Source organism: Zonotrichia albicollis, chromosome 20 (genome assembly GCF_047830755.1).
Source record: "Zonotrichia albicollis isolate bZonAlb1 chromosome 20, bZonAlb1.hap1, whole genome shotgun sequence".
Lineage (NCBI taxonomy): Eukaryota > Metazoa > Chordata > Aves > Passeriformes > Passerellidae > Zonotrichia > Zonotrichia albicollis.
In genome coordinates this window covers 9146825-9164952 of record NC_133838.1, presented here as the reverse complement: position 1 = coordinate 9164952, position 18128 = coordinate 9146825, and the positions used below count along the sequence as shown (strand labels likewise).

The 18128-nt window shown below is 47.8% G+C and overlaps 1 protein-coding gene across 1 annotated transcript in view; it reads left to right on the top strand.

Annotated features, from left to right (window-relative positions):
• Positions 1–477: 477 nt before the first annotated feature.
• The window catches only part of THRAP3 (thyroid hormone receptor associated protein 3), a 27092-nt gene continuing 9441 nt past the window's right edge, over positions 478–18128 (top strand). The window contains exons 1-5 of the mRNA XM_074555443.1: positions 478–626; positions 5338–5396; positions 9373–9455; positions 13114–13274; positions 17223–18128. Coding sequence (XP_074411544.1) covers positions 13138–13274; positions 17223–18128 — 1043 coding nt within the window. The 5' untranslated portion in view covers positions 478–626; positions 5338–5396; positions 9373–9455; positions 13114–13137. The remainder of the gene's footprint in view (positions 627–5337; positions 5397–9372; positions 9456–13113; positions 13275–17222) is intronic.

The window sequence follows — 18128 nt, the reverse complement described above, 5'->3', positions numbered from 1 at the left end:
GGGGAGGGGACTGGGATGGGCTGGGTTGGGCAGGGCAGGGCTGGGCTCTCTCCCGGCCCCCACAGCAGCGGGGCAGGTTCGCCCCCGTGTCCCGGCTCGCCCCTAGAGCTGCCCGCTCCAGCGCTTCACACCCGACGATGGGGAGAAACCTCATCCCGGCGGCCCCACCCACCACAAGCAGGGCCCTGTCCCATGGCTGCCCCTTCCCTGCCGGGCCCTCAGGAGCCGCACGTGGGACAAACCGGGAGGGTTACAATAGGGTTGGAAGGGAGAGGGCCCGCAAGGCCCATTCGGTGAGGGCCGCACCGCGCCCTGGCCGCCCGCACGGCGGAGGAGACCGCGCCCCGTCACCGCCCCCGCCGCCATTTCCCGCCCGCGGAGCCGCTCCCCGCCGGAAGGGCTGCGCGCACTACCGCGCCACGGGCGGAGGAGGAAGTGGCGGAATGGCGCGCGCGACGCCTGCCGGGAGCTGTAGTGCGGCGGAGCCGCCGCGTTGGGGGCGCGCTGTGCCGGCCGGACTACGGCTCCCGGCGGCCCCCGCGGGCGGGCAGAGCGCGCGCGCGGACCGGAAGTGCGTGAGGCGGAGGCGGCGCCTGGTGCGGAGGGGCCTCGGCGAAGCGGCGCCGGTGAGTGCAGGGGCACTGGGGGGTCCGCGGGGTCCGGTCCGCCCCGCCCGCCGCCACCGCGAGCTCCCCTTACCCCTCCCTGCTCCCCGCGCCCTCCGCAGCCGCCTCGGCTCGGCTCTGCCCACTCCCCCCTCCCGCCTCTGCTGGGCCTCACCGCGGCGCTGCTCCCCCCCGTTCCCGGTGTCCTGGCCCCGCATCTCACCGGGCGAGGCTCGTTCGCGGCTCTCGGCGCCGCTCTGGCCCGGCCCCAGCGGCGCCTCGTGGTAGGCCTGGGCCCGGGCGGGCCTTGGCGCCTCCTCGCGGCCCCGGGGCCGGTTGGGCCTGCGCGGCCCTTTCCCGGAGCCGCTCGTGGTCCAGTGCGGTTTTCGCAGCCCGTTCCGCTGTCCCATTCCCGGAGGTCTCCGTCCTCCGCCCGCGCCTCTGGGCCGCGCCCTTTAGGTTCCCTCCTCCAGAGGTCCCATCCCGGTGTCCGGGGCTCCGCGGGCTGCCGCGGCGCGGGAGGCGCTGCCGGGGCCCGGCACCTCGAGAGAGCCGCGGCCGTCCCCCAACCCCGCCGGTGTGCGGCTCCCGCCGCGGCGCTCGGCACCGCCCCGTTCCCGGTGCGCCGGGAGGGATCAGGATCGGTGCTCTCTCGCTGCCTGCTTTGCGTCCTGCTTGCTCGGGAAGTTTGGCTGAACTTCAGGCGATGTGGCAGAAGAGGCGTTGCAGTGGCTCAGACACACGTGTGAAGCCTTGGTCTTCATTTCCGTGTACTGATAAAGGGTTTTTCTGCTAGTTCTTGGTGTTTTGGGGAAATGAGCGTGGTGGAGGGTTCTAAAAATTCATTTCAAAGCATGCCCAAGGTGATTGTCAGTATATTTCCTCCTGGATGGGGTTCTGGGTGTGGAAAGTGACGTGGTAGGTGTGGAGTAAGCAGTGCTCCATGGAATCACCAAATCATGGCATGGTTTGGGTGGGAATGGACCATAAAGCTCATCCCATCCCACCCCCTGCCATGTGCAGGGACACCTTCCCCTATCCCAGCCTGGACACTTCCAGGCATCCTGGGTGACCTGTGCCAGGGCCTCACCACCCTCCCTAATCTTCACTCCAAACCCACTTTCAGTGTGCAGCCATTCCCTGTGCCCTGCCTTGGAAGGAGCAGATGAACTTGTGTGTGTGGTGTATGCAACACCATCCTCTCAGAACCTGTCAGAGGTGGGGGACTCCTTGATTTTTGTGTGTACAGTGATGTGCCAGGTGCTGTGAAATGAACAATGTAAAACCATTTGGAAGATGGTCTGGGTTGTCTTGTAGCTGGTGCTGGAAGAGAAGAGCCTTTAGTGCTGCAGCAGCAGGGTCACATCAGCAAATGGACATTTTCAGGCTGCTTTTCCTGAGAGTATAATTAAATCATCCAGCTCCTCTCTGGAAGGACTCCTGGGAATTCCCTCTCACGGGGAATGAGGGCAGATGCTGTGTCGGTGCTGATGGTGTGGGACATTTCGGGGGGGCTTTGCTGTGCCCTTGGTGGGTGCTGGGCTGGGAGAGCTGCTCCCAGGATTGGGTGTCACAGCCTGGGCTCCACTCACTCCAAAGATGTTTCAGAGCTTTGCCTCCCAAAAGAGGGTCAGTGTAGGCACAGAAAGCAAGTGCTGGGACACAGCAGTGTCTTCTCCTGGAGTTTCTGTGGTTGTTCTGTGTCCTGCTCTGGAATTTCACAGGTGCCCAGCAGGGAGTGATGAAATGCCTGGCTTTGTGACCTTTCTGATGGGTTGCACAATCTCACAGCAGATGAAAGGACAAAACAGCACAGTTAGTGTAGAGAGCTTTTGCAAATGTACATTTTTGTGTCATAGGATCCTCTGGCGGGTCTAGGGCCCTGTGATTTTTGTCTGACATTTCTCAGTTCATCCTCCCTTTGCTGAGAACTTTGCAGGAACAGGGAGGGCAAGTAAGAACTTGATTTTAACCCTTTCCTCCAATGTCTTTAGGCAGCTGAAGGCTGGGAATGCTGCTCCTGAGGCAGTGCTCTGGTGGATGGACCTTGGTGTCTGCTCCTCATGAGTGTGATTTGGAAATGCTGCAGTCTGGTCACAGGGACTTGCAGAGTTCTGGGGTCCTGTCTGTGGGATGAGGGAGGTGCAGGGTTTCCCTTTATCTCATTTTCACATCCTTTTTGTCCAGAGATCCAAAGAGAAAACCTTTTACCTATCAGGTTATTGCAAAGGGTGCTCAGACATTGGGAGGGAGGGGCTGCCCAGGGAGGTTTGGAGTCCCCATCCCTGGAAGTGTTCAAGGGAACACCTGGATGTGACAAGGTGGAGATCAGTCACAGGCTGGACTTGATGATCTTGGAGGTCTTTTCCAACCTAAATGAATCTGTAAAGGGATGACAGTGGAGCTCTGGCTGCAGCCACGTGTTCACCCAGCCTTGTTGGCAGCAGCAGGTGGAGCAGCCATGGATCCCTGCCCCTGTTCTTTGTCTGCCTCTGTCTCTGCTGAGTTATACCCTGCTGGCTTCCTGCTGTTTTCCATCCTTCCTAATTCCCTGCCTCTCTGTGAGTTGTGTCTCTGGAAGACAATTCTGCAGTCAGTGCCTCAGCAATGCTGTCTGGGAAGAGGCTTCCCTGGCCACTGGGGTTTGGGCCAGCCATGTGCCCTGACCTTCACTTCCAGTTCTTTTTCATGGAAGTAAAGCTTTGTCATGTGTATTGTAAAAAAAATACACACAAAAAAAGGATATTCTGCTGATGGGGTTATGATAATATAATTTAGCTGTCTGCTGCTTTCTCCAGCTGATTGAAATCAGAAGTGTGTAAAGTATTAAAGAAAATGATCTTTTGGGTCAGGCCAGGCATGTGGGCTCACAGGAAAGCTGGTGAACACTTTCTGACATTGGTGTTGCTATTAGAAAACAAAAATGTTACGGTTATAAACCACCAGCACAGAGTAAGTGACAATCCACTCACATCAGCAGATCTAAATTTAGTTTACCTGTTCCCACTTTCTCTGTTGTCAAAAAAAATGTTGCTTTGCGAGGCCCAGGGAGTGCTGAGCTGGGCTGGATAAGCCTGAGGATGCTTTTCATTGTAAGGCCATGATGTTCCCTGCTTGTATCCCTGGAGGAATAGAGTGGTTTTGCAGAAGTTTGAATATTTTTCAGCTCACTTGGCTTTGTCTTTGTGGAAGGACAGTTTGTCGTGTTGGAACTCCTTAATTGTTTGAGCAGCCACGGAGCCCTTGAACTTTTTCTCCATTTCTGGAAAAGTTTACAGGATCCTGAGCTGTGTTGAATGGCTGCACGTGCCAGGGCAGGGATGTGGGGTTTGGGTCGTGTGGTTTCCTCAGAATTGTGGCAGTACAGGGAGTTCTTTGGTGAGGCAGGAATTGCAGGATATTTAGCCACATCGTTCAAGCCATGGAAGAGAAAGGAGGGATGGTGGCAGTTACAGAAGCTGATGGTGCCAGGCTGTGTGACAGCTGCTGGTGGCATTGGGGCTGTGCCAGTGCCCCTTGTGCTGTTCATGGACACGGTGGTGCCCGTGCTGGACAGGCTGGTAACAAAGCTTAAACTGCTCTGTGGGATTCTCTAGTAAGTCCCAGGATGAGGAAGTTAAATTTGGCCCTAACAGCTCATCAGGTCTTTGTTCCTGCTGGTGCCAGGACAGATCATGCCTGGGAAGGAGCCGATGCCATTTTGTTTCTGGGTGCCAGGCTGGGTGTGTGGGTCTGGAGTCTGCTACCCTAAAGGAAACATCCCCTCCTGACACAGAAACTGTGTTAGGAGAGCCTGAGCATTGAGGGAGTCATTGCTGGGAGCTTGGAGAAGTGAAGAGTTCCTGCTTAATTTAGCTTTATCATGTCAGAGCTATGAATAGTGAAATCACGGGATCACATTTCATGCCAGCTGGGAATGGTGTTTGCGCTGCCTCACTCCATGGTAACCGGAAGCTGCCGGGCCTTAAAAAAAAAAAAAGTGAAGCTAATGGCACACAGAGATGGCAGCTGGCTGCTCTGGGCGTTGTTTCCTGCCCAAAGAAGAGTTTTCTGTCCGTGCCCTTGCTCCTGTCACACCTTGTGCCTCTGTGGTGTGTGAGTGCAGCCTGTGCGCTGCCCTGCTCCCGGCTCCGGTGATCCCACAGCAAGTGCCCTGCTCACAGTTTCACCCCCACAGTCGTCACCCGGCCATTTTTAGCCTGCCATGATTTACAGGGTGAGGTGGGTGTGCAAAGCCCAGAGAGTCCCTGCAGGGACCGCAGGGTGAGGAGCTGGCTGGGCTGGGCTGGGCACTGCTCCTGCCTTTGGCTGAGGGAAAGCGGGGCCAGGAGCACCCCAGGAGTGGCTGCTCTGGAGTGGGAGCGCTGGAGGTGATGGGGCTCTGGGGTGTTCAGCCCTCCAGGGACCCAGGCTCAGCATTAATGATGTTAACTAACCTGTGCCTTAACACGGGGCTGGACATGTGATACCAGGTGGCGTGGTGTACATGGTCATTTACACCTGAAATAATTCAGGAATTGCTCCTGTGGGGCTGTGGGTGAGGTTGGGTTCCTGAGTTAAGACCTGTGTATGCACTGTCTGATCAGATGAGGTTATTTTGGTGGCCTTTTTTTACTGGGGAATGGTTCTGAGATGAATGGCTGAAATCAGAATCCTTTCCTGTGCTGCTGAAATAAAAGGATTTGCCAGTATCTGGTTTGGTTTAAATTTGATTTTCCTTTTTTTTACTTAGGTCAATCACTTCTAAAGAAGCAGTGTTTAGAAGCAGATTTGATGGGACACTTGTACAAGGTATGTGAACACAGCATGGAAAATTGTTCAGATAAGTGTTTAAATAATTGTTCAAATAAACTTATTCCATATGTACAGGATTCCTGTGGACAGGCATTTCTCTCTGTTTTGAAGTCTGTCACAGTGTAGGGATGGCCTGGTCTGGTGCATTGTCCTTACAATAATACCACAATTTAAAAAAAAAGAACTTTAAATGTTATACCAGGTCATGGAAATCCCTGAGGTAGTGGGATTCCCATTAAGGTAGAGATAAATGAAGTGCTGGCTTGAAAATATGTGAGTGGATTTGCTCTTTTCAGCTTATAAATGACATTTGCTGGAGTTTGTATTTTCATAGGTTAAATGTGTGGAGAGTTGTAACTCCTCAGGAGATTTTTTGGCTGTAACTATGCTGTGTGTTACAGAAGAAATTCCTAAGATCCCACAACCAAACAGTTTTGCTGTTCCTTGCTGTTTATTTGGAAGCAGAACTTCCACGTTTTTCAGTGTGGCTCCAGCTGGCAAACACCCGAGGGGATGGAAATGTCCTTTAGGGTGCAGTTCATCCTCCCTTTGCTGAGAACTCACTTACACACGAGTTTGAATTCTTTCAGTTAACTAATTTGTGAATAGTTTTCTTAATGGGAGTAAATTGGATCATTTCTTGGTTTTTGTGGGGGTTGCAGAACTCCAGGCATGGATTTCCAGCCCCTCACATCCAGAGCTGCTCAGAACAGCAGAGCTGTGCTGTGACAAAGCCATCAATTTGGGAAAAATCCTGATCTTTCTGCTTTTCCCAAACTCTGTAAATTTGGACAGAAAAAGCTGATGAAATAGATTTTTCCTTTTTTAAAAAAAATTATGGATATTTTCTTCTGTGTTTAACAGAAATTCCAGCCACCCAACTTGTGTAACAAAAGCACCCAGATTTCTAATCAGCTTTTTCTTGGATTGTTTCCTTATCTCCCTGTCACTAAACTGTCTGAATAACAACATCTGACTTTTTAAGCTCAAACATTTGTAAAACAGTGTCTCTCAAATAGCCAGTTTCAAAAAGTCACTGACTGGGGTTTGTAGCTGGTCAAAATAATTGAAAATGGGATTGTTCAGCACTACAATCTGCAGAATCAGTTCTTTGCACAAGAACCTGTAAATACTCTTCAACCATTCCATAAAAACTGCTTCTAATTATCTGAACCCAGGGCTGGAGCTCAGGGTTAAACTTCTTTAGGGATTTGTTTCATGGTGTGAAACCCCAAATGTGCTTGAAGGAAGATCTCAACTTTGAAAGCACATAGACCAGAGAGAAATTGAAATTGCTGCTGACAAATTTGTGTTTCTCTTGCTGTGGCAGAATAATTTCGGATTAAAGTGGAACACTGTTTTGTGGTTAGGTTTTTGGGTTTCTGATAATTCTTTTTTTAGCAGTGTTGTCTGGGACATTTTTTGCTGAGGAGGTCTGGAGATGTGGTTGTAGCTGTGGTTAATGTGTGTCATGAATCTTCTGAAAACACACTGATATTGGATGTGGGAAGAGAAATCATTCTGCTTTTTGTTCCCTCAATGAAATTTTACTATAATTAACATTTTAATTTGCTCCTCCCTGCCTGGCTGTAGGAACTGTGTTCTACCCTTCCCCTCAAGGTTTCCATTGATATCAAAAACATATTTAAAGCATCTTGCACCAAAAAATAGCTTGAAAACGAAGAACCCAGCAGAAAGTGAGGTGTTTGGAGTTGGGTTCTGAGCTAACAAAGATGAGCCTGCTCTCTGCACTTGCTGCTGCACTTCAGGGACATGGAGAGAGCTGCAGCTCTTTGTAAGCTTATTTTTGCAGTGATTGTTGTTGCCTCATTATACAGAGCACACTTTGTAAGGTATTTTGTGGGATTATTAGTTTTTTTTCAGAATGAACTAATCTTGTTTGGGTTTTGGGGCTTGGGATTAGGAATTGTAGAGCTGGCAGAAGGAGAATTAATTTTTTTTTTTTTGTTCCTGGTAATGAGGGGTGTTGAGCAAATGAAGGAGCAGTTCAGCTGTTCCTCCTGAGCTGAATGTCTGTGCTGGTGACACCAAATGGATGCCAGGAGGCTCGGGCAGAAATGTGCTCTCTAATGAGGTGCCACCTCATTTGCTTTGGGCCTCACAGCAAAATAAATCACAACAGCTTCACTCAAATGCTGGCCAGCAAAAAGCAAATTTTTGTTTTCCTACAGCACTTCCAGAGAGCTTCCTACAAAAGCTTTTACAAAACATTTAATATTTATGAGCTGAGTGTTTGCAAACACCGTGTGATAAACGGAAACCACCGTAATGAATTTCAGCACACTGCTTGTGTCTGAGGCATGTGCACAAGCCATCTCACTTGTTTCCAGGTGTTTTGGGGTTTATGCTCAGATATATGAGCACAAACAGCTGCCTTGGCAGGGAGGTGAATGCTGCATTCCCTGTCCCAGCTGGCCAGCTGTGGTGCAGGATCCTCCCTGGCACCTGGGCATGGGGTGGGCTCAGCTGCAGTGTGCCAGCTGGCTGCCCTGGGCTGGGCAAGGGCTGAAATTCCCCCCCAGCAGCTGGGCAAGGGCTGAAATCCCTGAAAGACCTCGAACAAAGGAGGGGAGGATGGAAAGAGTCACAAAGTAACACAGGCCAGTTGGAAGCAGGGAACAGATTCCTGGAAAAAGGCTTTTTGACAACCAGCAATGTTTTCAATTTGACCCATGACTTGGCATATGGAAATGTTCTTTACAGTGTTCTGGAATAAGAAACTCCTGAACTATGATTTCCACTTCAGCAGAGAGCATTGAGCACGTTTCCCAATTTCCTTTCACTATCTGGAAGAAAGATTTGCTTCTCCTGCCTGTTGTGTCTTGACTTGGTTACTTTTTCTGTACTAGTGCTCTAAACACAAGAATATTATTTTTTTTCCAAAGAAGAATCCAGGTTTTGCTCTGGATGACACCTCTGTGTGGGGGATTGTAGCAAACCACTGGTAACAATGATATTTGGGAAATAAACAAAAAACCCAGAGCCCAAGGGTCGCAAAGCAAGAAATAATGGGTATGGCAAACTCTTTCTGCCACTGTGAAAGACTGGAAGTCAAAGATGTTTGTAAGATATAAGCTGAAATTTAGTTTTGTGGACATTTAGACTGATGGACAAGACAACAGTAAAAATAATAAAAAATGTCTGTGGTGTGTTGTTCTTTGTGGCTTTTCCCCAAGATTGGTAAGCAGGATTTAAAAATCACAAAACTTTGCAACACCACCTTTCCTCTTGGGTGATAACAGGACTTAATCACCAGTTCAGAGAAAGGTTTCAAGGCTACTTGAAAACTGTACCTTTTCAGTGAAGTAAGGACAAGAAATTAATACCTTTAAACAAGTCTGTTTTATGGCTGAACACAGAGTAAGTGACATTCTTGCTGTTAGCTCAGAGGTTTAATAACATGGAGTAATTTCTGAGGTTGTTTTTATTGTTGTTTTCTCTTCTAAAACCTCCACCCCTCCAGCAGTGCATGGAAGGATTCTGAAATGTAACTGTAGACCTGTCAGAAAAGCTCCCAGTGGACTGGTGGCTCCCTTGGATGACGGCGATATGCTGATGGATGAATTGTCAGGAAAAGAATTGTTTCTGTTGGCTTGTGGATTCCTTTAACAATATGGCAAAATCCTTAGTCCTGAGCCCATTCAGACCATTCAAATGGGCTGAGAGAAATGACTCCAGCACGGCTGTACAGGTGCACTGACAGATGTGTGTCACAGCAGGTGGGATGGGGCAGGGGAGGTGGAGCAAAGAAAGAAGAAGATTTAAAATTTTGGAAGCGTGAACGATCATTTTGAAACCTACATTTTCCATAAAAGTCCATGAAAAAATTCCTGGTCAGCTGTGGTGTGTGTGTTCCCTGAAACGCTGGGGATCTGATGAACAGGGCAGCCAGCTCACCTCTGGTGGCAGCACAGGAGTGCATGTACAAAGGTGTATTTTCTTCTCATTTCAGGTTTTCTTCTTGATTTCATAATTGACAAAGCTGAGACGGTGAAATCTGACAGAAGGGTGCAAGGTGTGAGCCTGCTCAAGCAGGTAGGCACAGCAAATAAAATATTTACAAGAGGTAAAACTGCCTGTCTTGGGATTTGTAATAGACTTCTTATATCTCTTCTCTTCTGGCCATGCTGCAGGTTAGACTGATGGTAAAATTCTGCTTTCATTGTTGTTGTGCAAAAATATGGAGCAGGTTTAGAAGAAAAAAATCAGCTTTGTATCTTGGAATGTTTGGACTTGTCTTCCCAAGTAACTGCAAAATATAAGGGTAAAGAAGAACAATTTAGTGAAAAAATCCTGGATGTCCTGCAAGACGTAGTACCTATTTTTGGTTTTTTAATGCTGTATTGATTCATCTTTGGATTTATGCCCTGGTGATTTTTGGGAGAAGAGCACTGCTTCCCCCATATACCATAACTGGCCAGATTATTAAATGTTCCACTGATCTAAGTGTTAAATCCCATTTTGTGCCTTGTGCCCTCCTCCAGCATCTCCAGGAGCTCCATGGGCAGGGGGAGATGGGAATGGGAAGTCAGCAGCCACTGCTGTTCTCAGAGTTTGTCTTTGCTTCACTTACAGGCACCTCTTTATTTAAAAACCATAACTGGCCAGATTATTAAATGTCACACTCATCTAAGTGTTAAATCCCATATATTGTGTCTCGTGCCCTCCTCCAGCTTTGTTCTTTGCTTGAGCATTGCAGTGATTTCAGTCAGTGGCATTAAAAGTTTTCCTTAACAATTGTGAACATTTAAATTCCAAAACTGTGGAAGCTCATGGAAGGGCCCAGCTGTGAGAGACTCTCAATGGTGACATTTTTTCATTGCTGCAGAGTGGAGCAGAGTTGTGCCTCTCTTTTGGGCTCTGTCAGGAGGTAAAACATTAACTTTCCTGCCACTGTTTCCTGACAATAGTTTGCCTTCTGGGCAAAGTCCATCGTGGTGCTTTAGTGGGAGCATTTGCTCCTCTATTGTTTCCATCAGTGGTCTGCTGGATTGCCCTGAGGGTTTGGGAATGGAGAAAGCAAAGTTTGCTCTATGCAATGTGGTTTTATGGCAGATGAACGAGCTGTCAGGTGTCTGTTTCCCAGGGGATGGTGCCTTACCAGAGCTTCTAAACTCAGCACACAGATGACATCCAAAACCAGGATGTTTTTGGATGGGACACTACACTCCTTGGGAAGATCTGCTGAACAGCTTAGAACTGGTCCTGCAGAGGAAACAAACCAAAAAAACAAAAGCTGAAAATCCCTGGCAGTGCTTCCAGCAGGACGTGCCTTCCAGATGAGTGTAGCCACGCTTGCCTGCAGGGAGAGGAGATGTGCAGCAGCAGCAGCAGCAGCCTTGTCCCTTCCCAGGTGCAGGAGGAGCTGCTCTTGGGGGTTCTGTAGCTGGGCAGATGAAGGATGAGTCCCCATAGCACTGTGCAAATGCTTCTGCTTGCACTCCCTGCTCAGGACAGGCATCCCCAGGAGCTCTGTGGGCAGGGGAAAAATGGCAATGGGAGGTCAGCAGCCACTGCTGTTCTCAGAGATTTTCCTTGCTTCACTTACCTCTTTATTTAAAAAATCTAAAATCTTTTTTATAAGAACATGCTTTCAGAACAGGTTATTTTGCTGAACATATTTTATCTGAGTCAGTCATTCTCAAAACTAAATGTGTATCACAGTAAGTTTACAACTGCAGTTAGCTCAGGGGAGCTGACGTGACTCCAGTGTTCAGTTTGTTTAACCTTTTAAGTGCTGCTGGAGCATAGCAACTCTGTTTCTATCCTAGTAGGAGTTACTTCATATGTTAGGAATGAATCAACTTCAAAACGTTGGCAGAGATAAAGAATCCAGGACGTGAGCGTTTGGCACATGTTGCACACACCAGGGTGGTTTGGCTGGGAAGTGCTGCAGATCAAAGTGAAAGGCAAAAACTATTAAGCAGATCAAAGTGGTAATTTAAAAATCTATTTTGGGGTCTTCTTGGGATTTCCTGAGGATTGGTGCCACATCTTCTGTATCTTGCAGTAGTTCCTGTTACCATTTCTTTCTTCTCCTCTTCCATGTTTTGGTTTCCAGTGCTCAGCGTTGGATTGTTGTGAGCAACAGAGTAGGAAGTGTTGCAGGAAGTGGTTCAACAGACATATTCAGTGAATTAAGAGGAAATACTTAAAAATTATCTTTTCACACATTTTTTTCTCTGAAACATAGCCAAGCACAAGAACAAACTTCAGTTCTCAGTAGCAATATCTTTTGATTTTCATTCCTGGGGCAACAGGGAATAAAACAACATCTATTGTTTCCTAACAGAACAGGAACATCAATTTTATTATTTTTCCTCTGTGCTTTCTGATGTGGAATATATCCAAATACTTCAGTTTGAATTGATCTAACATCTTTAGTATAGTTAAAGGGAAGAACGGGAGCTTGTAACATGATTTTTTAAAATGAAAGCCAACTTCCCATTTCTAGAAAGTCCCAGCTCTGATGATGAACCACCATCCACTCTCCCAGCAGCTCCTCCTGTCCCAGGCATTGTGTTTTTCCTAGAAGTGCCCTGGCAGAAGTTGAAGCCTTTAGTAACCATATATGTAATTTTGGAGAGCCTCTGGAAGTGGAGGCATTGCAAGTCAGTCCTCTGGAATTTCCTTAAAATGGGTATAACAGCAGCAGCCACACTTGATCAGTTGTGTTTATGTACCTGAATGTGTCTATTTTTAAACAGTGGGTAAAAAAAAAGATGAAGTTTGTGCTAACACAGTTCCTTTTTATTTCTGGCTCTTTTTCATTAGTCATTGTAGGTGGAAAGTTTGTTGATAATTTATTGAATTAATGCAAATTTTGCTCGTTGGTAAAGGAGAACAGATCAGGGAGGGTGTAGCTGAAAGATTTGTGTGGTCAGACTATTCCCTGAATCATCATCTAAGGAACTTTCTAACCTTTACCTGGATACATGCCTGAAAATAGCACAGGTAATTCATAATTACAGCTATTTTGAGTCATTTAGTGCTACAGTGCAATCTCTTCTGTCTCTGACTATTTGGAAGGACATCTGATTTATTTTGGCTGCAACAGAACTCCTGGCTGGGTGATCCACGCTGGTGACTGATCACAGCAACTGCAGGAACTGCACCAGCAGAGAGGACAGGACTGAGCCTGAGCAGAGCTGTGCAAATGGGGTCACATTCCCGTGGGCTGGAGTATCAACTCTTTTTTGATGGCCTCTGAAAGTTTAGATAAAAGTTTATGGGGTGGGGTTTTTGATGGTAAGCCTTTTTATTTCTGACCTGTCCTTTAAAGCAGTGGCAGCTGGCTGCACAGACAGGGATGTGGCTGCAATTACATGGAATTTTCACTTCCATGGGCCAGTTTGCCTCTGGAGGTGTCCTTACCTCAGCCAGCACTGTGGCCCTGCCCCTTCCCAGGTTTGCATTAACTTGGTGCTTTCAACTATCACACTCTCTTTTGTGATTACTCTGAGTTTAGAGCCTTTTATTCTTTTTGCAGTTTTCCTCTTTAGACTGAAATAAACCTTCTATTCTGAGCCCAGCACCATTCATCTGTTCCTAGCAGGCACTTCAAACATTCCTATTTCCAGCCTTATCAAGCTCCACTTCCCTGCAGTCTGTCAGCCTGCCAGGTGCTGCCTGTCCTCTCCTATCAACCACATGCTTCATTTCTCAAATACTTCTCTGTCCCTGTTTCCCTCAGGTGCACTGACCAGTGCTTGCAGAGATGTCCAAAACGAACAAATCCAAGTCTGGCTCGCGCTCCTCGCGCTCGAGGTCTGGCTCGAGGTCCCGCTCCCGCTCCTTCTCCAAATCCCGCTCCCGGTCCCGCTCCATCTCACGCTCCAGGAAACGCAGACTGAGGTGAGTGTGCAGCCAGAGGGTGCCTGTCCTGGGTTAGGGCAAATTTGGGAGAAAACCTCCAAAGGGGCCCCTCCAGAAAGCAAACCCACACGGCCCCACCCCCCAACTGATTTGGGAAGGGTTCCTTGGAGAGAAGTGGAAAGAACCTGTTTATTTAACAGGTACAGCCCCCCAGCACACAGAATGAACAGTACCAGATGACACCACTCTGGCAAAGATGACAAATTCAGAAAGTCTCTCTGGGGGTGGTTGCTCTGTTCTCAGTCCCTCCAGTGCTGGGGCAGCTGCTGCAGCCACAAGGTGCAAACTCTCAGTGTTTCCAGGCCGCAGTCTGGAGCAGGTTGGAGTAGGTCCAAAAAAGGGAAAGGAGAAACAGTCCAGGGAAAATTTGGACTGCTTAGCTAAACTAACTAATGAACAGGAGCAAAAAGCAAGAGCAAAGCAGAAGCAAGAGCAAAGCAAAAAGCAACGCAAAAAGCAAAAGCAGCACCATGTACTGCCCTGTTCTGTGTCCTGCCAGCCGTGGGAGAGGGGCTGAAAGCAAAACCAAAACAAAACCTTCACTCTTCAGAGCCAGTCTTGAAGGCACAGAACATGATATCCAGCATGAACAGAGCACACAAATGGGGATACAGGCATCATAATGCCACCCTAGGACAGTGCAGCAGGGCTCTTCCTCCCTTGCTGGTGGTTTCTCACTTAGCTCCTTTCCAGGGAAAGGCTCTGATTAGATTCCAGGACAGATAGTGTGTTGTGTGTCAGGCTGCTTCCTGCCAGCCTGTGCTGTTTGGGTGTTTCAGTCACTTAGGAGAATAAATTGTGAATAAATAAATAAATTCAGAGTATGATGCTCATCAACACACTCAAGGTCTTTCTTTTGAGACTTTGGCTTTTTTAAGGGCTTTAATGTAATGGATCCCAAACTGGAGGGGTCTTTGTAGATGTCATCATGTGCATTTCCCCTCCTGAGAAGTGAATTCAAACAAATTTTAATATAATTTTAGACACTCATAAAAGGTGTCACAGGCATCTTTTATGAAAAATCCTTTCTTTAGAATTTTTTCTCCTTAGAAGCTGAGAGGCTTCAAGAACAAAATGTAAACATTGATTATCTGCTGCTGTGGAATGCAACAGGTGCATCTGTGATTGGTCTCATAGAGTTGTTTCTAATTAATGGCCAATCACAGTCAGCTGGTTCAGACTCTCTGTCCCAGCCACAAGCCTTTGTTATCATTCCTTTTTTCTATTCTTAGCCAGTTTTCTGATGAAATCCTTTCTTCTATTCTTTTAGTATAGTTGTAATGTAATATATATCATAAAATAATAAATCAGCCTTCTGAAACATGGAGTCAGATCCTCATCTCCTCCCTCATCCTCAGACCCCTGTGAACACCGTCACAAAAGGTGGGAACAATTCTTGTTATATTCTTGCTCCTCCCCTTGGCATGCAGGAGCCAGGTAACAAGGAAGATCCTCCTGGAGAAACGAAGTGAATAAAAAATAATTTTGCTGCAGTTAATTTTAAGAAATGGTTAATATGTGTAATAGTTGTTCCCGTCTCCCTGAATTGCTTTTGAGCAGGCCAGTTACAGCCTTGTGTCTTCCCTGGATGTTGTTTTTTTCCTTTTCTCTTGGCTAAGCATTCTGCATCTGGCAAAGCCATTCCAGTTGGAGGGGTGGGATGGTGTTCTCCTGCCTTTTCACTCATGAATAACACGTATTCTGAAAAGCCTCTGGGCTGTGAACCACATGCAAGTGTTAGCAGTTAGAGATTTTACAAGTACAGAAGCTCTAATGAATGTACAGTTGGAGAAAGAAGGACATGACAAAACTAAATTAGAGGCGGAGACTTGAGTCCAACCGAGCCCTTTGCAGAAGGAAGCTGGAATGCTGGAGGATCCTTGCTCATTTGGGAATATCTCCTAGCAGTGAAGGAGCTTTGGCAGTTGAGAAAAAGGCACCCTGTGCAAACATGATTGTTTCCTCTGTGCTGCTGCTGAAGCTACTTCTGCTTTATAAATAACTCCTTTATTTTAAAAAAACCAGTCTGAATGGAGGGGGTCAGCCCAGCCCAGCCCCTCTGCCTGCCCTTGGGATGTGCTCCAAGGTAGGTCTGGTGGGATCTCTGCATAAAAGGCCTTTGCTGTATACTTGAGGATGCACCACAAATTGTTTTATTCTTCTTTTGGTAGGTTTCTGTTTCTCCTAAGTTACACTGCTGTGTTGGAATCTGCCTAATATCTTCTGCTTTCTTTATGACTTTATTTCTCACTTCTTGTAAATGCTGGGGCTTTAGCCCTGGAGCAGTGCAGTGCCTACAGTTCTGGGGACTGGCAGAGTTGGGAGAATTATCACTTCTGGTGCTTCTTTTACTGCATAACTTTTACTGTATTTTTCTAAAAAGATTTCTGGTAAATAGTCTGCAACTTTTGGAGTGAAATCTTCCTGCTGCAGCCTCTGTAAATCACTAGAACAGATTTTGGAAGCGTTGTACGACAGGTCCTTGTTGATAATTGATCACAGATGCAGCATTGTCTGAAAATTGAGCGTCTCTGTTCCTCATGCCTTGGACTAGAACTTCTTATAACTGGTTCTTGCCTCCTGCCTCTGCTTTTCCTTCTGGCTGCTGTTTGAATGAAGAAGTGCCTCAGATAAGTTTTTTGCTTGTTTGAAGGATGGAAAAATCTGTTAAAATGGTCATTAAGGTGTTTGTTAGAAATGATTGGAGTATGAATAAGAGTTTCCTGCTAAACTGTGACCTGTTTGGTAGGAGGAAGAAATGAAAATGGAACTAAAGTTCTCTCTGACTGCACATGTGTGCTAACCATGTAGGAATTTCAACAGCAGGTTGTTCTCCTTTGGTTCTGGGGGTTTGGGGTGTGAGAGGTGAGGAGCAGCACGGAGATCTGTATGAGGAAGTTCATGTCCATTGGAGTACGACCAACATGTGTGTCAGAGCCAGAAGGGGCTGTAGAAACTGCTCCAATTAATGTTATTTACTAAAATTCCATTTGGAAAAATCTTTTTTCTATTTCAACTTCCTAGTTTGGCCAGTCCTTGTAGCTACAGCGGGACCTTTAAACAGTTACACAACCGCAGCAATTTAATGGGAGAAGCTGCTGGGACAGTTAGTCACTGGAATCTGCATTTTTCCAGGGTTTGTGCATTCCAGGATTCTGGGTTTGTGGATGTGGGCAGGGACATCCACAGCGGCACCTGGTGGTGCCTGGCAGAGGTGTCCCGGTGCTGTCCCTGCCCTGGAATTCCACAGGTTGGAGCCATAGGATGGGGCCCCAGGATGGAGTCATGGTGCCAGGGGATGGTGCCATGGTGCCATAGGATGCACCTTTGAGTGCTTAAACCCATAGGGCAGTGTGCCCTTCACCCCACTGCTGCCCTGCTGCTGTTGGGGAATAGCCATTTATTGAACTTGCCTAACTAAAAATTGAGGTTTCATCTGGATTATCAGAATTTTAAGTGCGTCTGAAGTTGGGACAAGAGAAGGAGATTTGGGGTCTGCTGCGATAACAGTAGCATGATTTGTATAAAATATACTTATTTTTGGTTGAGGTATAACTATGACCTTGAGCTGTTAAGGGCTGGATAATTGAGATCTGTCACTTTTTCTGAAGCTGGATAGCAGCCATTTTCATCCCAGCAAAATAGAGAGCAACATTGCTTATCATGGTCTCTGCAATGATCCTGAAATCACATATTTGACAGTATCACAGGTACAAGTTATTTCCACTGCAATTTGTTCACAGCAAAGTGTAAAACCTCAATCAGATAAGGGTAAACCAAAGGATTTTCTTTTAAAAGCTTAGAAATGAGTTTTTTAAAAATATGTCTTCAAATAAAATGTTGTGGCAGAAGAATAAACTCGAAAAACAAATTATGAAAAGAAACTATAACCTAAAATATTTGTGTAATTCTTTTTTTTTTTCTCAGTTCTAGGTCTCGTTCAAGATCCTATTCTCCATCTCACAACAGAGAAAGGAACCACCCACGAGTGTATCAGAACCGAGATTTCAGAGGCCATAACAGAGGCTACCGGAGGCCGTATTATTTCCGTGGGCGGAACCGAGGGTTTTACCCCTGGGGCCAGTACAACCGAGGAGGATACGGCAATTACAGATCCAACTGGCAAAACTACCGCCAGGCCTACAGCCCTCGCAGGGGGAGGTCGCGCTCCCGCTCGCCCAAGAGGAGATCTCCTTCCCCAAGGTCCAGGAGCCATTCCAGGAATTCTGATAAATCATCTTCAGACCGCTCAAGGAGATCTTCCTCTTCCCGCTCATCCTCCAATCATAGTCGGGTTGAGTCTTCCAAGCGTAAATCTGGAAAGGAGAAGAAATCATCCTCCAAGGATGCCCGGGCATCGCAGGCTGCGGGAGATAACCAAGGAGACGAGTCGAAGGAGCAGCAATTTTCAGGAGCTGGGGCTCAAGATGCCAAAGCATCCGAGGGATCAAAAGCGTGGCAAGATGTCAGCAGCTATGGCACGGGCTCCGCGTCGCGAGGCTCGGTGTCGGAGCTGAGCCCCCGCGAGCGCAGCCCTGCCCTCAAGAGCCCGCTGCAGTCGGTGGTGGTGCGGCGGCGCTCGCCCCGGCCCAGCCCCGTGCAGAAGCCGAGCCCGCCGCGCTCCAGCCCGTCCCCGATGGGCTCTGCCGCCCAGAGCGGCTCCAGCTCCTTCCAGGGGGGCTCCCACCAGAGCCCCTTCGAGCACGGCTCGGCAGGAATGAGCCCCAGCAGAAAGAGCCCGGTGTGCAAAAGCCCCACCCCCGTCAGCTCGCTGTATGGTGCCGCTCCGAAGGAGGAGGGCACGGCTCCCGGGGGAGGAGCCTTCTCCAAGAG